Below are 22,954 nucleotides of genomic sequence, written 5' to 3' on the forward strand. Positions count from 1 at the left end.
GGGGAAGAGAAAAGGAAGGAGAGAGAGAAAAAAAAGAGCAAGACCGAGAGCGTGAGAGAGCAAGAGAAAGAAAGAGGGGCAAGAGAGAGAGAGAGAGAGAGAAGCAAGAGAGAGACAGAAAGAAAGAAAGAAAGAAAGAAAGAAAGAAAGAAAGAAAGAAAGAAAGAAAGAAAGAGGGGCGAGAGAGAGAGAGCGAGAGAATGACATGTTTACTCACAGTGTAGAGCTCATTCGTGACTTTTACCAACTCCTCATGCATCTGCACCCCGATGTCTTTGCTCTGAAAAGAAGCAGAGGAAGCATGAAGTGTGCAAATCAATCTCACAGGTGACAGGAAGAACATGTTTACCATTAACAGACCTGGTTGTTTCCCCGAGGCATGAATACATCGGTTTCCCGGGATCATGTGTCTGTATGGAAGAGATGCGTTTCCCTTTGACGTGTTTGTAAGTGAAAGATGACTGAACACCACACATGTTGTTTCTCTCTATTTGTGAAAAGGCTGTGTACAGGCAAGCAGCTAATAAACAAGGAAGTATGGAAGGCAGAGTGGTTTAAATAATCCTGTAAAAGTAGGAACGGTTTTCCTCTTCAGTAATACACTACAGAGTGTGTTACAGGTTAAAAGTGCAGTATTTAGGCGTCAGTGATGGTAGGTTGTCACGGCCATGGTTGTTATGCCCAGCAGCAGTGAATTAGGCCTAATCAACTCCACTTTCCTCAGAGATTGGTGCTATGGCAGCAACACTACATTTACACATATAAGAACAACTTAAACAGTATTCATTAACATTATTTTTAGTGTAGTATATTCATGGTGCACAATATTTGCTTCTACATTGAACCCGGATGGTATGTGGTATGGAATGCATAGATCAGGGATCAGCCCAGGACGATTCCTTTTCTTGAGCGGATGATTGGCGGGCCGGAACATAATTACAAATAATCTGTAGACTGCAAATTGACCTCAAGAAGCCCAAACAGATATAATATATGACTAAAACAACCATTTCAAACCATGCTAACATTGGTCTCTTACGTGTGGGAATACTTGAGGACAGCTTTCCAAAATTAAAATAACTTGGAGCTGATTTCCTGGTGTTTTTACAGTCTTTGGTGCAACCATGACAATTATTAATTTTTTTGCTCAGAAAACTTGAGGGGCCAAATACAACCACATGCGGGCCAAATCCGAAATTTGGGGAACCCTGGCATAGATGGTGCTACTGCTATCATCCTTGACATTGTAACAAACTTTACACCACAACTCAACATTTCTTGCAGTGGGAGAGATTTTATCATTTTTCAACAGGCCACCTCTCTCTGAGCTGCCCACCAGGCAGCAACAACAACTCAGCCCACCAGGCAGCCCAGCCCAGCCCACCAGGCAGGAACAACTCAGCCCACCAGGCAGCCCAGCCCACCAGGCAGGAACAACTCAGCCCACCAGGCAGCCCAGCCCACCAGGCAGGAACAACTCAGCCCACCAGGCAGCCCAGCCCACCAGGCAACAACAACTCAGCCCACCAGGCAGGAACAACTCAGCCCACCAGGCAGCCCAGCCCACCAGGCAGGAACAACTCAGCCCACCAGGCAGCTCAGCCCACCAGGCAGGAACAACTCAGCCCACCAGGCAGCCCAGCCCACCAGGCAGGAACAACTCAGCCCACCAGGCAGGAACAACTCAGCCCACCAGGCAGCCCAGCCCACCAGGCAGGAACAACTCAGCCCACCAGGCAGGAACAACTCAGCCCACCAGGCAGCTCAGCCCACCAAAATGGAACAACTCAGCCCACCAGGCAGCCCAGCCCACCAGGCAGGAACAACTCAGCCCACCAGGCAGGAACAACTCAGCCCACCAGGCAGGAACTCAGCCCACCAGGCAGGAACAACTCAGCCCACCAGGCAGCCCAGCCCACCAGGCAACAACAACTCAGCCCACCAGGCAGGAACAACTCAGCCCACCAGGCAACAACAACTCAGCCCACCAGGCAGCCCAGCCCACCAGGCAACAACAACTCAGCCCACCAGGCAGGAACAACTCAGCCCACCAGGCAGGAACAACTCAGCCCACCAGGCAGGAACAACTCAGCCAACCAGGCAGCCCAGCCCACCAGGCAGGAACAACTCAGCCCACCAGGCAGGAACAACTCAGCCCACCAGGCAGCTCAGCCCACCAGGCAGGAACAACTCAGCCCACCAGGCAGCCCAGCCCACCAGGCAGGAACAACTCAGCCCACCAGGCAGGAACAACTCAGCCCACCAAGGAAGGAACAACTCAGCCCACCAAGGAAGGAACAACTCAGCCCACCAGGCAGGAACAACTCAGCCCACCAGGCAGCCCAGCCCACCAGGCAGGAACAACCCACCAGGAAAGAGTAACCCAGCCTCATCACGGCTCCCCCTGACAGCATATCCATTCCCAGAGGACATAAATCATGTGAGACCTCAGCCGGTTGCTGTGGATCGATACTGATCTGTGCTTCCCCCAGCCAGACCGTTCCATCATACTGTAGTCCCTGAACCATGGCCACTCTCCGCTCTAACTCTCTCTCTGAGACATGCTTTATAGCTCTGATGGGTCCTAGGCTATAGCTAATGTGTATACTTAGGTGAAGATTAACAGGGACATTTCATGCAGCAATGTATCCTTCAGTCATTTAATGACATAACAATTGCAGGATAGAAGCGGAGATTATACTTGTAGTTTGTTTACCAGATGTAGTTTGTTTACCACTTTAGAAAGACAAATATGTTGTGAAGAGCAGGAAACGCTGGAGGAGGGAGCAGGTGACACAGAGAAAGGGAAGAAAATACATTTGAAGGTGGGGAACACATCTCTCAGCTGTAGGTCTGACATCCAGAGGTAAACGAGGTTGGTGCTAGCCCAGCCTGACAGCACATACTGTAGGTTAATATCCCAGGTGTGTGTGTGTGTGTGTGTGTGTGTAATCACCCCTATGTGCTTCCTCTTCATCTTTCCCACCTTCAAATTCCTTTCCTTCCCTTTCCCTGTATCACCTGCTTCCTCCTCCAGGTTCTGTGTGCATGTGCTGGTAGTGTGTGTGGGGGGTCCTGACCTTTTTGAAAAGTCTGATGACATCCTCTCCGACGTGTGCCAGGCGGAAGATGACGTTGTTGTTGTAGAGGTCGCTGAGGGTAGCATGATCTCTGCTTTCTCTCCTCGTCTGGTTCAGAACCAAGTACCAACAGTTCACTGTCGACAGCAGGTTCTGGTCCTTCCTGGAAATAACAGGGGGGGGGGGGTTAATGCAACCAATATTATTGTTGGTCCCCACTATCGTTTAGCTATTGGAATCTACCAGTGTAGCTTAGCAGATACTAGTGTGGAAATTAACAGCAGAGAAAGTGAGGTGTTGTTAAATGAAAGCCTGTAGGTGAGATGAAGCTTTGATGTGGAGGTGAGATATACGTTTATCACATTCTCTTCATTTCCTGTAGAGGAGGAAAAGGAAGTAGCACACAGCGAGAAAAGGAAACTAAGTCTCACCATCACAGTCAGATAGGGACCTTTGGCTGAGCACACGCCTCTTTATATAACTTCACACAGGGCCAGATAAGCATCTTCTGCTGAGCATGCTGACTGAAGTAACATTGTGTGAGAGGGGGAGTTATCTTTTATACTATGAAAGTTTGTGATATGCAGAGCGGTGCATGCTTAGCAATCAAAAGCCTATTTGACAAGGAACTTCTAGTCTTTTCTACAAACACATCAATAACCACAGGTTGAGTAATGAACAAGTGACTTAGGAGGAGTCTGCACAACAGCAGCAAGCTAACCAGTCATATAGCACTACACCACTCAGAATAAACTGCATGACATTGCTTCAAGATGACGGTTAGCCCGTTTCTTTAATGCGATGTAATTGTTATAATGAAAAGATAGTGTACAGGTCGAGGTTCCTCTCCTTTATTATTACTGACACATCGTAATGCATATCAGAGTCTTCCACAGGAGCAGAGTCTTGATCTCAATCAGTCTCTCCAAGTCAGGGTTGGGGTCAATTCCAATTAAAGGCAGTCAATTCAGGAAGGGATTTGAATTTAAAATAATAATAGTAAAAAAATATATATATATATAATATATATATACACACACACACACTTTTAAAAAAAATGTAATTTACTTTTCAGTTTATAGAGAAGTGATTGCAAAACTTGTTTTTGTATTATCGTAAGAGAATTTACTTCCTGAATTGACTGCCTTCAATTTCAAATTGACTCCAACCCTGCTCAAAGTCTTTCCCACTCTGGGGGCTCCTGACTCCTGTCTCTCCAATCATACACGTGAAAAGATGTGAAAACAGGCAATAAAAAGAATAAGGAAAGAAGTTCCTGGCTTGGATAGTTAAAAGAGACTAGCTTTAATATGTTGCTCCAGGTAGCCTAGGCTACTCCACAGCCCACACCTCTGGGGCTCTCGTCAGCTCCTTCCTTTTTACCCAGCATCCTTTGAATAAGAAGTCCCCATAGCTTCCCTATCTGTGGTGGAGGATGTGAATGATTGATCCTGGACATACAGTCGGCTTCCAGGAACTCAATTGGGGCCCGACCCAGCAAGTAGCTCTGCACTGAATCAACAGTAAACTATCTTGGCAGAATTATAGTCTAAGAAGTTCTTATAGAGGTTATATACTCTAAGAGCTGTCTCTGAGCTGTCCATTGCAGATAACAGACCACTACTAGCAGGGGAGCAACACCGCGGTGATCTGCACTGCACGGAACTGGAGATGATATAATGACACTTTTCCCTATGCATGCATTCTTTTCGAGCAACTTGAAAACTTTTTTCTGTTTGTCATGTGCCTCTTCTTTTATTGAGTTTGACACTGAAATGAAAACCTGAAAAGATCAAAACTGATAAAAAGGGAAGGAGACCACAGAGGGTTTGAGGAAATAAAAAGAGAGAGCGCGCTCTGGAGCGAGGGCGGGAGGAGAGGGAGGCATGGATGGAATTATTAAACATGGAGATTCTAGCAGCCAAGTGAGTGCAGCACTCGGTGAGTTCTGAATCCCACCTTTGAAAGACAGAAATAATGATTGCCATTTAATGTGAGGAGGGTGCAACTGGGACAATGGGGTGTTGAGAGAGGATAAGAGAGAAAGATAAGAAAATAGAGAAGGAGAGGAGAATAGAGAAAGAGAGGAGAATGATCCATGTATTCTCTGACAGTCTACAAGGTATCTCATCCATATAGATTCCACTAAAGCCAATTGACCATAAAGGAAGCTACTCAAAAACCAACGGATGTCAAGCAAGGGGATGCATAGTCAGGTCAAGTGCAAGAGTGCATAAGGATGTGTGTGTCTTTGTGTGTGTCTCTGTGTCTGTGTGTGTCTCTGTGTGTGTGTCTCTCTCTCGCTGCGTGTGTGTGTCTGTGTGTTTCTCTCTCTATGTGTGTGTGGGTGTGTCTGTGTGTGTGTGTGTGTGTGTATGTGTATGTGTCTCTGTGTGTCTCTCTGTGTGTGTGTTTGTGTATATATGTGTGTCTCTCTCTGTGTGTGTGTGTGTGTGTCTGTGTGTGTGCATAGGCCCACCTACTGGGGATCCAGGCCCACCTACTGGGGAGCCAGGCCCAGCCAATCAGAATGAGTTTTACCACACAAAAGGGCTTTATTACAGACCAAAATACTACTCCGTTTCATCAGCTGTCCGGGTGGCTGGTCTCAGACAATCCCACAGGTGAAGAAGCCGGATGTGGAGGTCCTGGGCTGTGGTTGTGAGGCCGGTTGGACATACTGCCAAATTCTCAAAAATGACATTGGAGGCGGCTTATGATAGAGAAATTAACATTATCTGGCAACAACTCTGGTGGACATTCCTGCAGTCAGCATGCCAATTGTGCACTCCCTCAAAACTTGAGACATCTGTGGCATTGTGTTGTGTGACAAAACGGCACATTTTAGAGAGGCCTTTTATTGTCCCCAGCACAAGGTGCATCTGTGTAATGATCATGCTGTTTAATCAGCTTCTTGATTTTCCACACCTGTCAGGTGGATGGATTATCTTGGCAAAGGAGAAATGCTCACTAACAGGGATATAAACAAATTTGTGCCCAAAAGAGAAATACACCTTTTTTTTTTGCATATGGCAAATTTCTGGGATCTTTTATTTCAACTCGTGAAACATAGGACCAACACTTTACATGTTGCATTTATATTTTTGTCAAGTATATATAATTTCTGTTTATCATACAGTCCTACGATAAGACAATAGCACAATTACAGGGTTACCAGACAGACAGTACACACAACACAACAATACTCACTTAAAGTGCTGATGTTCCCTGGAGGAGCGGATCTTGCCGGAGAAGCGCTCGGCCAGTTTGTCCAGGCCTCTGGAGTACTCCAACTGCAGCTCGGCCTTGCGGCGGAAGAATTCCTGCAGGTCCTGCAGAAGCTGTAGCCGGGACTCCGACTGCTGCTCAAGACATCGGAACTGCTCCACCAACTGGTTACGGATCTCTGCCAATTAGAAAGGAGGAAAGCACACCTTCAAAAGAGGGGCAGTATGAAAAAGGTAAACGTGTCTTGCGGTCGTAAGGGTGGGCAGGCAGGAGGCAAAGGTACATACAAAAGAACAAACAAAAACGAATTTCTCCAAATAAATGTTTAAAGTCTGTGTGCATGACTTGGATCTTGCTGTCATCTGCCTATGGAGAGTGCTCTATGCTTCCTGCTGGGGTGTCACTGTCTATAATGTGTTATGCATTCATCTACTGCATCTTGCCATCTTGATGTAATTAGATGCATCACTAGCCACTTTAAACAATGCCACTTTATATAATGTTTTCATAACCTACATTACTCATCTCATATGTACATACTGTACTCTATACCATCTACTGCATCTTGCCATCCTGATGTAATGTATCACTAGCCACCTTAAACAATGCTGCTTTATATGTTTTCATACCCTACAATACTCCTCTCATATGTATATACTGTACTCCATACCATCTATTACATCTTGCCTATGCCGTTCGGCCATCACTCATTTATATATTTTTATGTACATATTTGTATTCATTCCTTTACACTTGTGTGTACAAGGTAGTTGTTGTGGAATTGGTAGATTACTTGTTAGATATTACTGCATGGTCGGAACTAGAAGCACAAGCATTTCGCTACACTTGCATTAACACCTGCTAACCATGTGTATGTGACAAATAAATTTGATTTGATATGCTGGGCTCTCCACGCTTGCTGTTGAATACTGTAGCCAAGGTGCTGGCCTGCTCAGGCCAGGGTTGTGAGCCAGACTCCAGCACAGCGAGATAGAGAGCAGACTATATCAGCATCCTCTCACACTGTGTCAGCCCATATAGATCACAAGCCTCAGTACATTAAATCATCTTTTAGGGACTCAAGTCACAGTAAGCAACTGTGGCACTGATGTGGCTCTGCTGATGTGAGGGCTTTGGAGATACAGGCGTTAAGTAGCTACACATAGTAGTACATAACAATCGATGACTACTATGCAAAGCTGTGTTAATATTCCTATTGGTAACCTCTTCAAATATTATAGCGTATAGTGTAGGCTTGGGCGTTATACCAAATACACCGTATTCCCGGGTATTTGGAAATACCGTTGAAACTATTTATTTGAAGTTTTTCAATAAATGTATATTTTTTAGCTACTTAAATAAATACCTGCAGTCAACAGGTGCAATACGTTAGGAGATACCGCAGATGATGTTCTTCATTTCACCCGTCACATTATTTTACATTATGAGGCTTACCACAGTTCCCCTGAACAGTTGAGCCAGTCATGTGTTTGTTTGCAAATAGCACAACAGGAGAAACGGGAGCAGGTGAGTCCAGCTGTGTATTGACAGGGGTCGCGTTTTACATCGAAAGTAGAGTGATCAGGGACGTGCAACTATAGTTTTCCTTCACAGAAAATACATTAGTGCAACACATTCGGTAGGAAAAAAAGTGTAATTTTCATCAGAAGACAACAGAAGTGCAACGCTATTTGGCTGGCAGCCACACAAGTAAATGATCTTTTTTGTAAAAACGATGCATGGCCATTATATTTCTAATGTTTAACATTGAAATAATGTAGCCAGCTACATTTCGTAATGTTTGGCTTAAAGTTAATATTGCATTTTACAGGAGAAAAGTAGGCTGGCTACACTGAGAGAAGTACCGGAGAAAAGTAGCTACACATCAGTTAGAGCGTTGTCTGCCAATAGAATGACAGTTCGTGAATTCTCATCTGAGTGGAAAAGTGCAACTGAAGCACAAAATGTGTCTGATGCAGAGCAGAAATTACAATAAGAAGCATTTTACATCTGTGTTTTCAAAAGGCAGCAAGATATTTCTTACGCATTTTATATTTTTTTCCTGTGTGAAAAACACCGAATTTTGTGTTAACTGTGACCCCTAAGTTTACCTTGCTAGTTATCTAAGTAAGTAGCTGAATTAATAAAGTGACGGGGCATCATATTGTGTTAGCTTTCTGCCGTGTTTGAGAAGTCAAAGAGTTAGTGGCAGCTGTACAAATATCTTAATTTAATAGTATTTTTTCTCCTCTCCGTTCTCAGACAGTTTTCTCATCCCTCTTCTCTGAGCAGAGCAGGTAGGCCTGTTGCCCTGGCGAATCCAGACTCCACACAGACACAGCGTGTACACATGCTGCTCCAGAGCCAGTACTGTTCTTCCTTCAACTAGCATGCGTCAAAACTATGTTAATTTGCATAATGTCGCTTGTTCATGTTCGCTTGTAGATGTCCAAACTCACCAAAAATTACATTCCGTAGCTCCTACCTATATATGTATAACTTTATGAGCTGGATTGCCTGTCTATGCAATTCGTTAATTTTCTTTGGCATTGATTAGCTTATTTAGCTAGCAGCCTCCATGGAAATTTGCTATTACTTGTACTAACTTTGTTAGCATTCTGGTAACAGACGACCAATGGGCTTTAATTTGAACACCCGTGTGTACAAAGCCGGTAATACCGTATATTCCGGGATGAAAGAAGGACGGTATGACGATATGAAAATCTGGATAGTGCCCAATCCTAGTTTGATATGCTGCTTAAAGATACACTTAAATCAATGGCGATGTGAGACTGCAAAGGTTTCTACATTGCGTGTTATTTTAGGTTAAATTTAGTCATACGCCATTAACTCATAATTCCACTCAGAGGTATTTTGATTATAATTGAAAAATGCTGACCAAAAACGATTGTCATTTTCCCCCATTCTTTGACTTCAAATACCAGCATAGTTTCCAAGCTTCATAAGTACAAACTGCCGAAAGCTTGTAATTCAAAGAATGTGTGCCATTTTAAAATGACAAACTTTTCTTTGTGGTTGCTCGCAGAACAATGTGTAGATCTCAGAAGGCTGCCCTGACCTACATCCTATTCTCCATCCTGTCTGCCTAAATCAGCCAGACATGCATCTCGCGTCTAAAGGCTCCTACTGCAGCTATGAGCACACACACAGAGAGACTGACATTCACATACACGCATGCAGACAGAGAGACACACATGCAGCTCTGTAAAATCCAATGACTCACTTACAGCGCATTTAGTAGCACAGTACAAACATCCAAATAATAATGTAAAAATCAACAGTATTCTAGATTCTGTAGATGAACAGATGGTCCAAGGCATTTCCATAATGTGGTGATGAACTGATCTTTTCTCTTGATTCCCTTAACAGAACCAGTCCAAGTGATTAAGCAATATGGAGATCATGATTGAACCCTTCCAAGTCTCCAGCTTGGCAGCCTTTACCCATCATGCACTACCCAGCAAACAGACAGGAAGTCTTTAGAAATGTATCAATGAACCAGATTATACTGCCCCTTGCATATAAAAGGCACTTTTGTTAACTTCTCAATGGGGTTTTTGTATTGATGGATAAAGCAGCACAAAAATAGCAAGAGAGTGTGTGTGTGTGTGTGTGTGTGTGTGTGTGTGTGTGTGTGTGTGTGTGTTAGTAAACGTGTGTGCCTTCTATTTCTTGGCCGGCTTGTTGGAAATGTAGCCCTCATGGTCTCCATGGCTTCCTGGATAAGGAACCCTGGATGCATCTCCACTAGCCTGGCCAGAGTTCCACTTCTGTGTTCCACTTCTGTGTTCCGTTCCCTCCCAGCAGCCCTTCTGTTTATTAGCATAACGGGCTGGGACAAGGGCAACTTTGGGGTTGCGTCTCAAATGGCACCCGATTCCCTATGTAGTGCTCTGGTCAAATGTAGTGCACCACATAGGGAGCCATTTGGACCACAACCTGAGTCTCTCAATAAACAATTAATAGCCTGTACAGTTGAAGTCGGAAGTTTACATACACTTGGCTAAGGTGTATGTAAACTTCCGACTTCAACTGTATGTGCTGCTGAAAGGAGGGTCAGTGGAACAAAATTACAGTCCTGCTGCCAGCCAGCCTCGCTACCCCATGTGTAAAAATAGAGCATCAAACAACATACTTTCCTCTTATTATGTAACCGTAATACTTCCCCCATCCAACTATCTGTGTATGGGTCATTTATAATAAATGAACATCTAAGTGGAAAATCAAATAATGGAGGGTAATCAATGGATGCATTCCAAACCAGTGGGAGAGGAACATTTCTGGAATCTCGGATTGTTCTGGCAATTCTCACATTGGATCTGCATTGGGAGGAAGGATGTTCAATATGCTTTTTACATTTGTATCACATTTTATGCCCCTTTTAGACAATTACATGTTTCCTGTAAGACAACATCTTGGTGTCATTATACTTCTTATAGTGTTCTCTCAAATACGGAGTACGTCTATATTATAAAATACACATTACACACATTTATTCAACATTACAAATATTAATCTCTCAAAACAACCGTTAGATTAATACATTTTTTTGGCATATTGTTTATAACAATATACTCTTCAAACACGTCAAATTTCCAGAGAGGGCTCTGTACTTTTAATGATATGACTCATTTTATACACAGAAAACCAAATCACAGCCCCCCTTTAGAATTTGCATATTCAGCAAGTCACCAGCAGAGGGAGTTCCCTTTGAATCCATTTTCAAATCAAATCAAAGTTAATTTGTCACACGCCGAATTCAACAGGTGTCAATCTTACAGGTTGACCTTACAGTGAAATGCTTACTTACAGGCTCTAAACAACAGTGCAAAAAAGGTATGAGGTGAACAAAAGGTAAGTAAATAAATAAAAACAACAGTAAAAAAGAAAGTGAAAAAAAAACAGTAGGGAGGCTATATACAGTAGCGAGGCTATAACAGTAGCGAGGCTACATACAGGCACCGGTTAGTCGGGCTGATTGAGGTAGTATGTACATGTAGATGTGGTTAAAGTGACTATGCATATATGATAAACAGAGTAGCAGTAGCGTAAAAGAGGGGTTGGCATGTGGTGAGTGGCGGGACACAATGCAGATAGCCTGGTTAGCCAATGTGCAGGGGAACTGGTTAGTCGGGTCAATTGAGGTAGTATGTACACGAATGTATAGGTAAAGTGACTATGCATATACAGTTGAGGTCGGAAGTTTACATACACCTTAGCCAAATACATTTAAACTCAGTTTTTCACAATTCCTGACATTTAATCCTAGTAAAAACTCCCTGTCTTAGGTCAGTTAGGATCACCAGTTTATTTTAAGCATGTGAAATGTCAGAATAATAGTAGAGAGAATGATTTATTTCAGCTTTTATTTATTTCTTTCATCACATTCCCAGTGGGTCAGAAGTTTACATACACTCAATTAGCATTTGGTAGCATTGCCTTTATATTGTTTAACTTCGGTCAAACGTTTCGGGTAGCCTTCCGCAAGCTGCCCACAATAAGTTGGGTGAATTTTGGCCCATTCCTCCTGACAGAGCTGGTGTAACTGAGTCAGGTTTGTAGGCCTCCTTGCTCGCACACGCTTTTTCAGTTCTGCCCACAAATTTTCTATAGGATTGAGGTCAGGGCTTTGTGATGGCCACTCCAATACCTTAACTTTGTTGTCCTTAAGCCATTTTGCCACAACTTTGGAAGTATGCTTGGGGTCATCGTCCATTTGGAAGACCCATTTGCGACCAAGATTTTACTTCCTGACTGATGTCTTGAGATGTTGCTTCAATATATCCACATCATTTTCCTCATCTAGTTTGTGAAGTGCACCAGTCCCTCCTACAGCAAAGCACCCCCACAACATGATGCTGCGACCCCCGTGCTTCACGGTTGGGATGGTGTTCTTCGACTTGCAAGCCTCTCCTCCAAACATAACAATGGTCATTATGGCCAAAGCGTTCAATTTTTGTTTCATCAGACCAGAGGTCATTTCTCCAAAAAGTACGATCTTTGTCCCCATGTGCAGTTGCAAACCGTAGTCTGGCTTTTTTATTGCGGTTAAGGAGCAGTAGCTTCTTCCTTGCTGAGCGGCCATTGAGGTTATGTCGATATAGGACTCGTTTTACTGTGGATATAGATACTTTTGTACCCGTTTCCTCCAGAAAATTCACAAGGTCCTTTGCTGTTGTTTTGGGATTGATTTGCACTTTCCGCACCAAAGTACGTTCATCATTACAAGACAGGGCGCATGGTCCCATGGTGTTTATACTTGCGTACTATTGTTTGTACAAATAAACGTAGTACCTTGAGGCTTTTGGAAATTGCTCCCAAAGATAAGCCAGACTTGTGGAGGTCTACAATTTTGTTCCTGAGGTCTTGGCTGATTTCTTTTGATTTTCCCATTATGTCAAGCAAACAGGCACTGCGTTTGAAGGTAGGCCTTGAAATACATCCACAGGTACACCTCCAAGTGGATCAAATGATGTCAATTAGCCTATTAGAAGCTTCTAAATACATGACATTATTTTCTGGAATTTTCCAAGCTTGTTTAAAGGCACAGTCAACTTAGTGTATGTAAACTTCTGACCACTGGAATTGTGATACAGTGTATTATAAGTGAAATAATCTGTCTGTAAACAATTGTTGGAAAAATTACTTGCATCATGCACAAAGTGGATGTCCTAACCGACTTGCCAAAACTATAGTTTGTGAACAAGAAATTTGTGGAGTGGTTGAAAAACAAGTTTTATTGACTCCAACCTAAGTGTATGTAAACTTCAGACATGAACTGTATGATAAACAGAGAGCAGCAGCAGTGTAAAAGAGGGGTTGGGGGGGGGGGGGGGGGGGGGGGGGACAATGCAAATAGTCCGGGAAGGCATTTGATTACCTGTTCAGGAGTCTTATGGCTTGGGGGTAAAAACAGTTGAGAAGCATTTTTTTCTTAGACTTGGCACTCTATACCGCTTGCCATGCGGTAAGAGAGAGAACAGTCTCTGACTGGAGTGGCTGGGGACTTTGACAATTTTCAGGGCCTTCCTCTGACACCACCTGGTGTAGAGGTCCTGGATGGTAGGCAGCTTAGCCCCAGTGATGTACTGGGCCGTACGCACTACCCTCTGTAGTGCCTTGCGGTCGGAGGCCGAGCAATTGTTATACCAGGCAGTGATGCAACCTGTCAGGATGCTCTCGATGTTGCACCTGTAGAAACTTTTGAGGATATGAGGACCCATGCCAAATCTTTTTCGTTTCCTGAGGGGGAATAGGCTTTGTTGTGCCCTCTTCACGACTGTTTTGGTGTGCTTGGACCACTCTAGTTTGTTGGTGATGTGGACACCAAGGAATTTGAAGCTCACAACCTGCTCCACTACAGCCCCGTCGATGAGAATGGGGGCGTGCTCGGTCCTCCTTTTCCTGTAGTCCACAATCATCTCCTTTGTCTTGGTTACGTTGAGGGATAGGTTGTTATTCTAGCACCACCCAGCCAGGTCTCTGACCTCCTCCCTATAGGCTGTCTCATCATTGTCTGTGATCAGGCCTACCACTGTTGTGTCGTCTGCAAACTTAATGATGGTGTTCGAGTCGTGCCTGGCCATGCAGTTGTGGGTGAACAGGGAGTACAGGAGGGGACTGAGCCCGCACCCCTGGGGAAGCTCGCGTGTTGAGGATCAGCATGGCAGATGTGTTGCTACCACCTTCACCACCTGGGGCAGCCCATCAGGGAGTCCAGGATCCAGTTGCAGAGGGAGGTGTTTAGTCCCAGGATCCTTAGCTTAGTGATGAGCTTTGAGGGTACCATTGTGTTAAACGCTGAGCTGTAGTCAATGAATAGCATTCTCACATAGGTGTTCCTTTTGTCCAGGTGGGAATGGGCAGTGTGGAGTGCAATAGAGATTGCATCATCTGTGGATCTGTTGGGGCAGTATGCAAATTGGAGTGGGTTTCTAGGATAATGGTGTTAATGTGAGCCATGACCAGCCTTTCAAAGCACTTCATGGCTACAGACGTGAGTGCTACGGGTCGTTAATCATTTAGGCAGGTTACCTTAATGTTCTTGGGCACACAAACTATGGTGGTCTACTTGAAACATGTTGGTATTACAGACTCAATCCGGGACATGTTGAAAATGTCATTTAAGACACCTGCCAATTGGTCCGCACATGCCCGGAGCACACATCCTGGTAATCCGTCTGGCCTTGTGAATGTTTACCTGTTTAAAGGTCTTATTCACATCAGCTATGGAGAGCCGTCCGGAACAGCTGATGCTCTCATGCATGCCTCAGTGTTGCTTGCCTCGAAGCGAGCATAGAAGTGATTTAGCTCATCTGGTAGGCTTGTGTCACTGGGCAGCTCACGGCTGTGCTTCCCTTTGTAGTCTATAATAGTTTGCAAGCCCTGCCACATAAGACGAGTGTCGGAGACGGTGTAGTATGATTCAATCTTAGTCCTGTATTGACGCTTTGCCTGTTTGATGGTCCGTCGGAGGACATAGCAGGATTTATTATAAGCTTCCGGGTTAGAGTCCCGCACCTTGAAAGCGGCAGCTCTACCCTTTAGCTCAGTGCGAATTCGCTGTGTTGGTGGTGCTCATAAAATGTATCATACCTTCAGAAATCGCAGAGAGCCCACTCTGGAATTCACTGTACTTGTGGAGTATATAGTTCCATACAATGTCTTAAAATTAACAAAATCAAAAAGGGTAGTTTTGAGATATTAATACTTTTAATGTTGAATAAATGAATGTGAAATATTTCAGAGCACACTATAAGAAGTTCAATGATACCAAGATGTTTTTGTACGGGGTCACAGATCATAGGGTCTTCCAGGATGCAAATACATTTTAAAAAATCCAAAAATGTCCACTTAAAGGGTATTTCCATCCAAAAGGACCCACACACACCAACATGAATTTCCAATTAGGTGTCAAATGAAGCTAAGAGTCTATATTTTTAGGAAATTAAGGCATAAATACATTTTTCAAAAATGTTCCATCTTCAAAATTTGGCATAAGTAAAGGTTTGGATTTCTGGATAAACAGATGGAAAAGGAGTCTTAGAAAACATTCTCTCTCTAAGTTCTTTGTGGAATTTCTTTCCTTCTTAATGTGTTTGAGCCAATCATTTTTGTTGTGACAAGGTAGGGGTGGTATACAGAGACCAAGTCCATACTATGGCAAGAAAAGCTGAAATAAGCAAAGAGAAACGAAGTCCATCATTACTTTGACAATACTGAAAATTTCAAGAACTTTGAAAGTTGCTTCAAGTACAGTCACAAAAACCATCAAGCGCTATGATGAAACTGGCTCTCATGAGCGCCTCAGGAAAGGAAGACCCAGAGTTTCCTCTGCTGCAGCGAATAAGTTAATTAGAGTTATCTAATGCAGTTTGCAGCCCAAATAAATGCTTCAAGAGTTCAAGTAAGAGATACATCTCAACATCAACTGTTCAGAGGAGACTGCTTGAAATCAGGCCTTTGTGGTTGAATTGCTGCAAAGAAACCACTACTAAAGGACACCAATAAGAAGAAGAGACTTGCTTGGGCCAAGGAACACAAGCAACGGACATTAGACCGGTGGAAATCTGTCCTTTGGTCTGATGAGTCCAAATTTGAGATTTTTGGTTCCAACCGCCGTGTCTTTGTGAGACGCAGAGTAGGTGAACGGATGATCTCTGCATGTGTGGTTCCCACCGAGAAGCATGGAGGAGGTGGTGTAATAGTGTGGGTTTGCTTTGCTGGTGACACTGTCAGTCATTTATTTAGAATTCAAGGCACACTTAACAAGCATGGCTACCACAGCATTCTGCAGCGATACGCCATCCCATCTGGTTTGAGTTTAGTGGGACTATCATTTGTTTTTCAACAGGAAAATGACCCAGAACACACCTCCAGGCTGTGTAAGGTCTATTTGACCAAGAAAGAGAGTGATGGAGTGCTGCATCAGATGACCTGGCCTCCACAATCACCTCAACCCAATTGAGATGGTTTTTGATGAGTTGGACCGCAGAGTAAATGAAAAGCAGCCAACAAGTGCTCAGCATATGTGGGAACTCCTTCAAGACGGTTAGAAAAGCATTCCTCATGAAGCTAGTTGAGTGTGCAAAGCTGTCATCAAGGCAAAGGGTGGCTACTTTGAAGAATCTAAAATCTTTGTTTTGTTGAACACTTTTTTGGTTACTACATTATTCCATATTTGTTATTTCATAGTTCATCTTCATTATTATTCTACGATGCGATGTGCTGCACTCTACTGTCCTGAACTCTACCTTACTCTCCTCTGCTGTATTGTACTGCACTGTACTCTACTGTGTTGCGCTGTGATGTCCAAACTTGTGAAACATGAGAAGAATTCATATCCTTAATTATGCATTTCTGTGTAGAACAGATCAGGCACCCATGATATAATTCCGGTACCGTAATTCAATTACCGGGTGTAAAACCACTTCACTTACTGTAGTTCAATAACCAAGATGTATTTTTCAAACTCAAGGTGCCATGTCATATCTGATACCCCGTTCTTTCTGCAGACATCTTCAAATCTTAATTTGGAGCCGATATTTAACAGAGTTTGAGGAAAACGTAGTCACAAACTGAGGGAGATTTTACCATTATTCCGTTACCAAAGTTTGCATCTGCACTGTTCTTCTACTAAATTCGTTTTTGTAAAAGATGTCAGTGGAAATGTTAAAAGTAGCCCTTGTGCATAGAGTTGTATGGTTTGTTAAACTTTGAAATCAATGTTTTTTGTTAGGCATACAATTTAAAAAGTGTAAAAAGAGAGTAAAGGTGTAATTCTGTTACCGTGGAAATGCCCAAAAAGCATTTCAAACATCCTTCCTCTCAATGAGGTATCTATGTAATAATTGCGAGGACAATCTGAGATACCAAAAATATTTTCCGCTCCCGCTGGCATCGGATTGCCCACATAGTGCAACACTTTTGACCTAGGCGCATATAGGTAATAGGGTGCCATTTAGAATTCACTCTATGAGAGGATCAAATGACTGTTTGATATTATAATGTGATCAGTGTGATCAAGATAATAGCCATGATGTTTGCCTTCTCTTCCTAGAGCCCTAGCTCTAGTTATTTATGGATCAGTAAAGGCTATGGAAGGATGGTACTCTATGTGTAGTTTGTGCACGGTTCTCTGGATGCTGCAGGCCTCTACAGAGCTACAGGACGGCCCTAGAAACCCATACAGAATTGATGCACAGGTTACACCCCCGGAAGTTGTTATAATTACTATTTAAGTCTATGGAATGGGGTGAGAACCATGAGCCTCCTTGGTTTTGTATTGAAGTCAATGTACCCAGAGGACGGAAACCAGCTGTCCTCCGGCTACACCATGGTGCTACCCTACAGAATGCTGTTGAGGCTACTGTAGACCTTCATTGCAAAAGTGTCTTTTAATCAATTATTTGGTGACATGAATATATTTAGTATAGTTTTGTCTAAAAAGGATAACTTGAATGTGTCACTGTTTTTATGAAATTCACTGAGGATGGACCTCCCCTTTGTTCTCTGTGGAGCCTCCACTGATCTACAACTATGCTCTAAAAGCTGCAGTCTTGTAGGAAAGGTGAATAAATAGCTATATTTTGGTAACATTGACTTTACTTCAAGCCTGCAGGTATAATGTATTATAATGTGTTGTACAAATTACTTGTCATAAGCATGTATGGCTCGACGTTTCCATCTTAGAATTAAACATGTGCTCTGTTTAGTTTAGTCAAGTCAGGCATTGCTGTAATTTACAGTTTTTTTTATTTCAAATTGGTAGTTAATGTATTTTGCCAAAATGACTCAGATGTTCCAGAGCCCATAGCACAGTCAGTGAGATGTCAATTAACCCACCTGCTGTTGAATGCTGGGCCAGGTGTTTGTTTTCCTCAATAAAAACTCAGTGGCTACAGCTCTGGACCCAAATATGAATTACCCCCAGAAACCGGTTTAAAACCACACCGAAATATGAAAAACAAGAAAGAAAGTCTCAGAGGGGTATACCAAAAAGCAGGATTATGGAGTTAGCCAGCTCACTTGTCTCAATATTCTGATAAAACATTTTATTTTGTAGAAAGATAAGCTTGAAATGGGCATGGTCTAATTTATTTAACAAACGAAAAGACAATGAATGTCGTTTTCAAACATAATTTTGAGCTATAGTTTGAGTTAGACTATTTGTTACATTGTATTGTTTCATTTGGTTCGGTTGGTTCCTAAACAAAACTGCGTATCCATGCAAGTTATTTATTTATTGGACCATAACACTAAGGATAAATCAATTTACGATTATCATGAAGCATCACTTGCGTTTCCCAATCTTCATATGACTGACCGGCTCGATTCAGTCTTATGCAGCAACATTTGAAATTGTGTTGTTTTTTGTTTTTTTACATTGGATAAAAGTAGAGACTCAGAGCTAGAAAATCGTATATCATACACTACAGTTGAGGAACAATGGAAAGTAATTCTGCTTTGAAAGTTGATAAACTTTTGAGAAAATGGCCCCTGAATCTTTTGGTACACCTAATGGAGAGCTCTTCTTTGTCTACACCCATTCAGAATCATTCACACCCTCTTAAGCTTTAGCCCCATCCATCTCTTTAAGGAGTCAAGTGAAGCCATGTGCTAAACAGAGTGAGTATGGTAGTGTACTCGACAACCAAAGAATTCAAGACTAAACGCTGGTTTATACTACGTCTATCGACATGTCTGTAAAACTTGTCGCAATGACATCAAGAACATTGTTGTCCAACATCAAACTTGTCATTGTGAAAAACTATAAGACACAAAAACATAAACACAGCAGCCTGGTGGTCCAAAATAGCAGAACTTATGTATTTTAACACTAACAAACCCATCCGTTCAAAAAATTAATTTAGTATATGTCAATCTACCAAACTGGGCAACTTTCTAAACAATGTTTTTATTCGATTCTAGCTTGTTAGCTAGCTAACGTTAAGTTAGCTGGCTAGCCAGTTCAAATAATGACTATATCATATAGCTGACAATGTCTTAACTTTAGCTCATTTGTATTCATTATTACAAGAAAATAAACTCACAACAATATCCTTATTTACAAGTTAAAGGCAAGCTAATTACAGAAAACAGCTGATGGTAGTGAGTGTGACAAAATAAAAGCAGGGCATTCTACCGAAGAAATTTAGAACTTGGACACTGTCTCGATGGGCTAAAGTTATATCCTAATTTGACTTTAGTGCAGGTCATGTTGTTCTTCACATTACCGTCTCTGTAAAACACACACTATATAAAATAAAATCAAAGTGCATTTGTCACATGCACAGGATACAGAAGGTGTAAACAGTACAGTGAAATGGTTACTGGCATAGTCTTTTGTTTAGATATGTACAGTGAGGGAAAAAAAGTATTTGATCCCCTGCTGATTTTGTACATTTGCCCACTGACAAAGAAATGATCAGTCTATAATTTTCATGGTAGGTTTATTTGAACAGTGAGAGACAGAATAACAACAAAAAAATCCAGAAAAACGCATGTCAAAAATGTTATTTAATGAGGGAAATAAGTATATGACCCCTCTGCAAAACATGACTTAGTACTTGGTGGCAAAACCCTTGTTGGCAATCACAGAGGTCAGACGTTTCTTGTAGTTGGACACCAGGTTTGCACACATCTCAGGAGGGATTTTGTCCCACTCCTCTTTGCAGATCTTCTCCAAGTCATTCAGGTTTTGAGGCTGACGTTTGGCAACTCGAACCTTCAGCTCCCTCCACAGATTTTCTATGGGATTAAGGTCTGGAGACTGGCTAGGCCACTCCAGGACCTTAATGTGCTTCTTCTTGAGCCACTCCTTTGTTGCCTTGGTCGTGTGTTTTGGGTCATTGTCATGCTGGAATACCCATCCACGACCCATTTTCAATGCCCTGCCTGAGGGAAGGAGGTTCTCACCCAAGATTTGACGGTACATGGCCCCGTCCATCGTCCCTTTGATGCGGTGAAGTTGTCCCAAAGCATAATGTTTCCATCTCCATGTTTGACGGTGGGGATGCTGTTCTTGGGTTCATAGGCAGCATTCCTCCTCCTCCAAACACAGCGAGTTGAGTTGATGCCAAAGAGCTCCATTTTGGTCTCATCTGACCACAACACTTTCACCCAGTTGTCCTCTGAATCATTCAGATGTTCATTGGCAAACTACAGACGGGCATGTATATGTGCTTTCTTGAGCAGGGGGGCCTTGCGGGTGCTGCAGGATTTCAGTCCTTCACGGTGTAGTGTGTTACCAATTGTTTTCTTGGTGACTATGGTCCCAGCTGCCTTGAGATTATTGACAAGATCCTCCCATGTAGTTCTGGGCTGATTCCTCACCGTTCTCATGATCATTGCAACTCCACGAGGTGAGATCTTGCATGGAGCCCCAGGCCGAGGGAGATTGACAGTTATTTTGTGTTTCTTCCATTTGCGAATAATCGCACCAACTGTTGTCACCTTCTCACCAAGCTGCTTGGCGATGGTCTTGTAGCCCATTCCAGCCTTGTGTAGGTCTACAATCTTGTCCCTGACATCCTTGGAGAGCTCGTTGGTCTTGGCCATGGTGGAGTTTGGAATCTGATTGAGTGATTGCTTCTGTGGGACAGGTGTCTTTTATACAGGTAACAAACTGAGATTAGGAGCACTCCCTTTAAGAGTGTGCTCCTAATCTCAGCTCGTTACCTGTATAAAAGACACCTGGAAGCCAGAAATCTTTCTGATTGAGAGGGGGTCAAATACTTATTTCCCTCATTAAAATGCAATCAATTTATAACATTTTTGGCATGCATTTTTCTTGATTTTGTTGTTGTTATTCTGTCCTCACTGTTCAAATAAACCTACCATTAAAATTATATACTGATCATTTCTTTGTCAGTGGGCAAACGTATAAAATCAGCAGGGGATCAAATACTTTTTTCCCTCACTGTAGCTAGCTAAACAACAAACCATAATCCAAACTCATAACGTTACTACCGTGCATGAATCTGCAGGTAGCTAAAGCTAACCAACTAGGTTCAATGTTAGCTAGCTAGCTAACATTAGGCTATAATACTAGCAATGCTAATGGCTCTAAGTTACTAATAATGCTACTACACAGCCAGCTAACATTAGCTAGCTAGCAGTACGTTTTAACTTGCAATGAAAAACGACTAACAAAATTAGAAACTTATAACATCTGAAAATGTAGCTGGCTATATTCTCTTACCCGTATACATGGATGAGCGCTTCTCCCTCTCTGTCACAGATACCATGGTTGCCCTTAGTTTGAAGATGTAATCCGGAGACAGCTGTTTTATACAACAGCCTTCTGTGTGTTCTCTTTTCGATTCCATCTGCATATTTGCAAAAGGCTAAATTTTCTCAATCTCCTTAGAAATCATACTCTGCTTCCACCGGGCATTCCACTGATTTCAAAACTCAGTTCTCCAGAAAGTCGAGAGCATTAGCAACACTTTGCAGTTCATGATATCATTAAAAAAGCCACGTTAGAAAGCATGACCTACACATACTGAGCAGCTCATGTTATAGACAGAAGCATGCTACATGGCAGACCAATCCAAACTCATCTCTTGGCATGTCCAGCCCATCAATTATCACAGTCAATCATGGCTAGCGGGAAGGTTCCTAACTTTTTCCATGGCTAAACCAACTAGGCTCGTAATTTAAACACGTTTATTCGTATTTACAGATGGCATACAAGTTTTTTAAATTAAGGCACATGAAAGTTCACATGTTCCAGAAGGCATTTCTGCCCCCCAAAAATACATTTTGATAACTAAAATGTTTACGATGAAATGCCTCGCCTGTTAAGTAGTGACGCGCGACATACGTCTAGTTTCCTGAAAGGAGTCAAATATTACCTTTGCTTTGGTCTTCCAACATGTGGGAAGAAACTGCGCAATGGCCTCTGACAGCGATGTGAATAGGCTATATTCAGTAGCCTATATCCCTGCTATTGTCCCCATCTCCCCAAATCTGCATAGGATGCACTCATAAATTTACATGTTATTAATTTAGCAAGACTGCACAAGAGTCATTTACAGTAGTGAGTGCATCCAATTTCGCCAGTTATCAGTTGCCGCCTTCATCCGCCTTTCCAGACGTTTGGGAGATGGGACTCCTGTATCCGCTTGGTCAGCCTTTGAGGACGTGTGGCTTTGTAATTGGATTTGTCCATCTCCTAGACTGGCTGCCTGCCAGGGTTTGAGAGCCCAGTCTACCCTAAATCTTCTCATAACCCTGGTTGGGGGCCCTAACCGGGTGCTGTCAACCGGAGCCAGCTGAGCCTGAGACTACTGAGGTAGCATGCAAGGCAGAGCAACACTCCCAGCTAAATGCGCTGCTACTCACTCACAGAATGTTTCAGAGCTCTCAAGTTATGATTTCATCAAGTGTTCACAGTCAAAGAACCAATAATAATGTGCCACTCTGATTATTTTCCTGTGTTTGGTCCGGACTGCATTCTCACTGGCAGCGAACCCGCACCATGAAAATAATTTAAATCGGACAGAGACCACCCTTTTTGAGCGAACCACGGTGATTTGTTTAGTGCAGATACAACAAACCGAACTAAGGGGTAAACGCACCAGAGTTCCGAAAAGAAATGCAACAAACCATTTTAGTGTGAA

The 22,954-nt window shown here is 42.8% G+C and overlaps 1 protein-coding gene across 3 annotated transcripts in view; it reads right to left on the minus strand.

The window, feature by feature from the left end:
- LOC115208090 (SLIT-ROBO Rho GTPase-activating protein 3) overlaps window positions 1–22,954 on the minus strand; it is a 72,320-nt gene that overhangs the window by 34,672 nt on the left and 14,694 nt on the right. For all 3 annotated transcript variants that reach the window (XM_029775866.1, XM_029775864.1, XM_029775867.1), the window contains exons 2-4: window positions 6,291–6,486; window positions 3,081–3,243; window positions 218–280 (exon numbers count right to left, since the gene is read on the minus strand). In XM_029775866.1, coding sequence (XP_029631726.1) covers window positions 218–280; window positions 3,081–3,243; window positions 6,291–6,486 — 422 coding nt within the window. The remainder of the gene's footprint in view (window positions 1–217; window positions 281–3,080; window positions 3,244–6,290; window positions 6,487–22,954) is intronic.

Source organism: Salmo trutta, chromosome 14 (genome assembly GCF_901001165.1).
Source record: "Salmo trutta chromosome 14, fSalTru1.1, whole genome shotgun sequence".
NCBI classification, from domain to species: Eukaryota; Metazoa; Chordata; class Actinopteri; order Salmoniformes; family Salmonidae; genus Salmo; species Salmo trutta.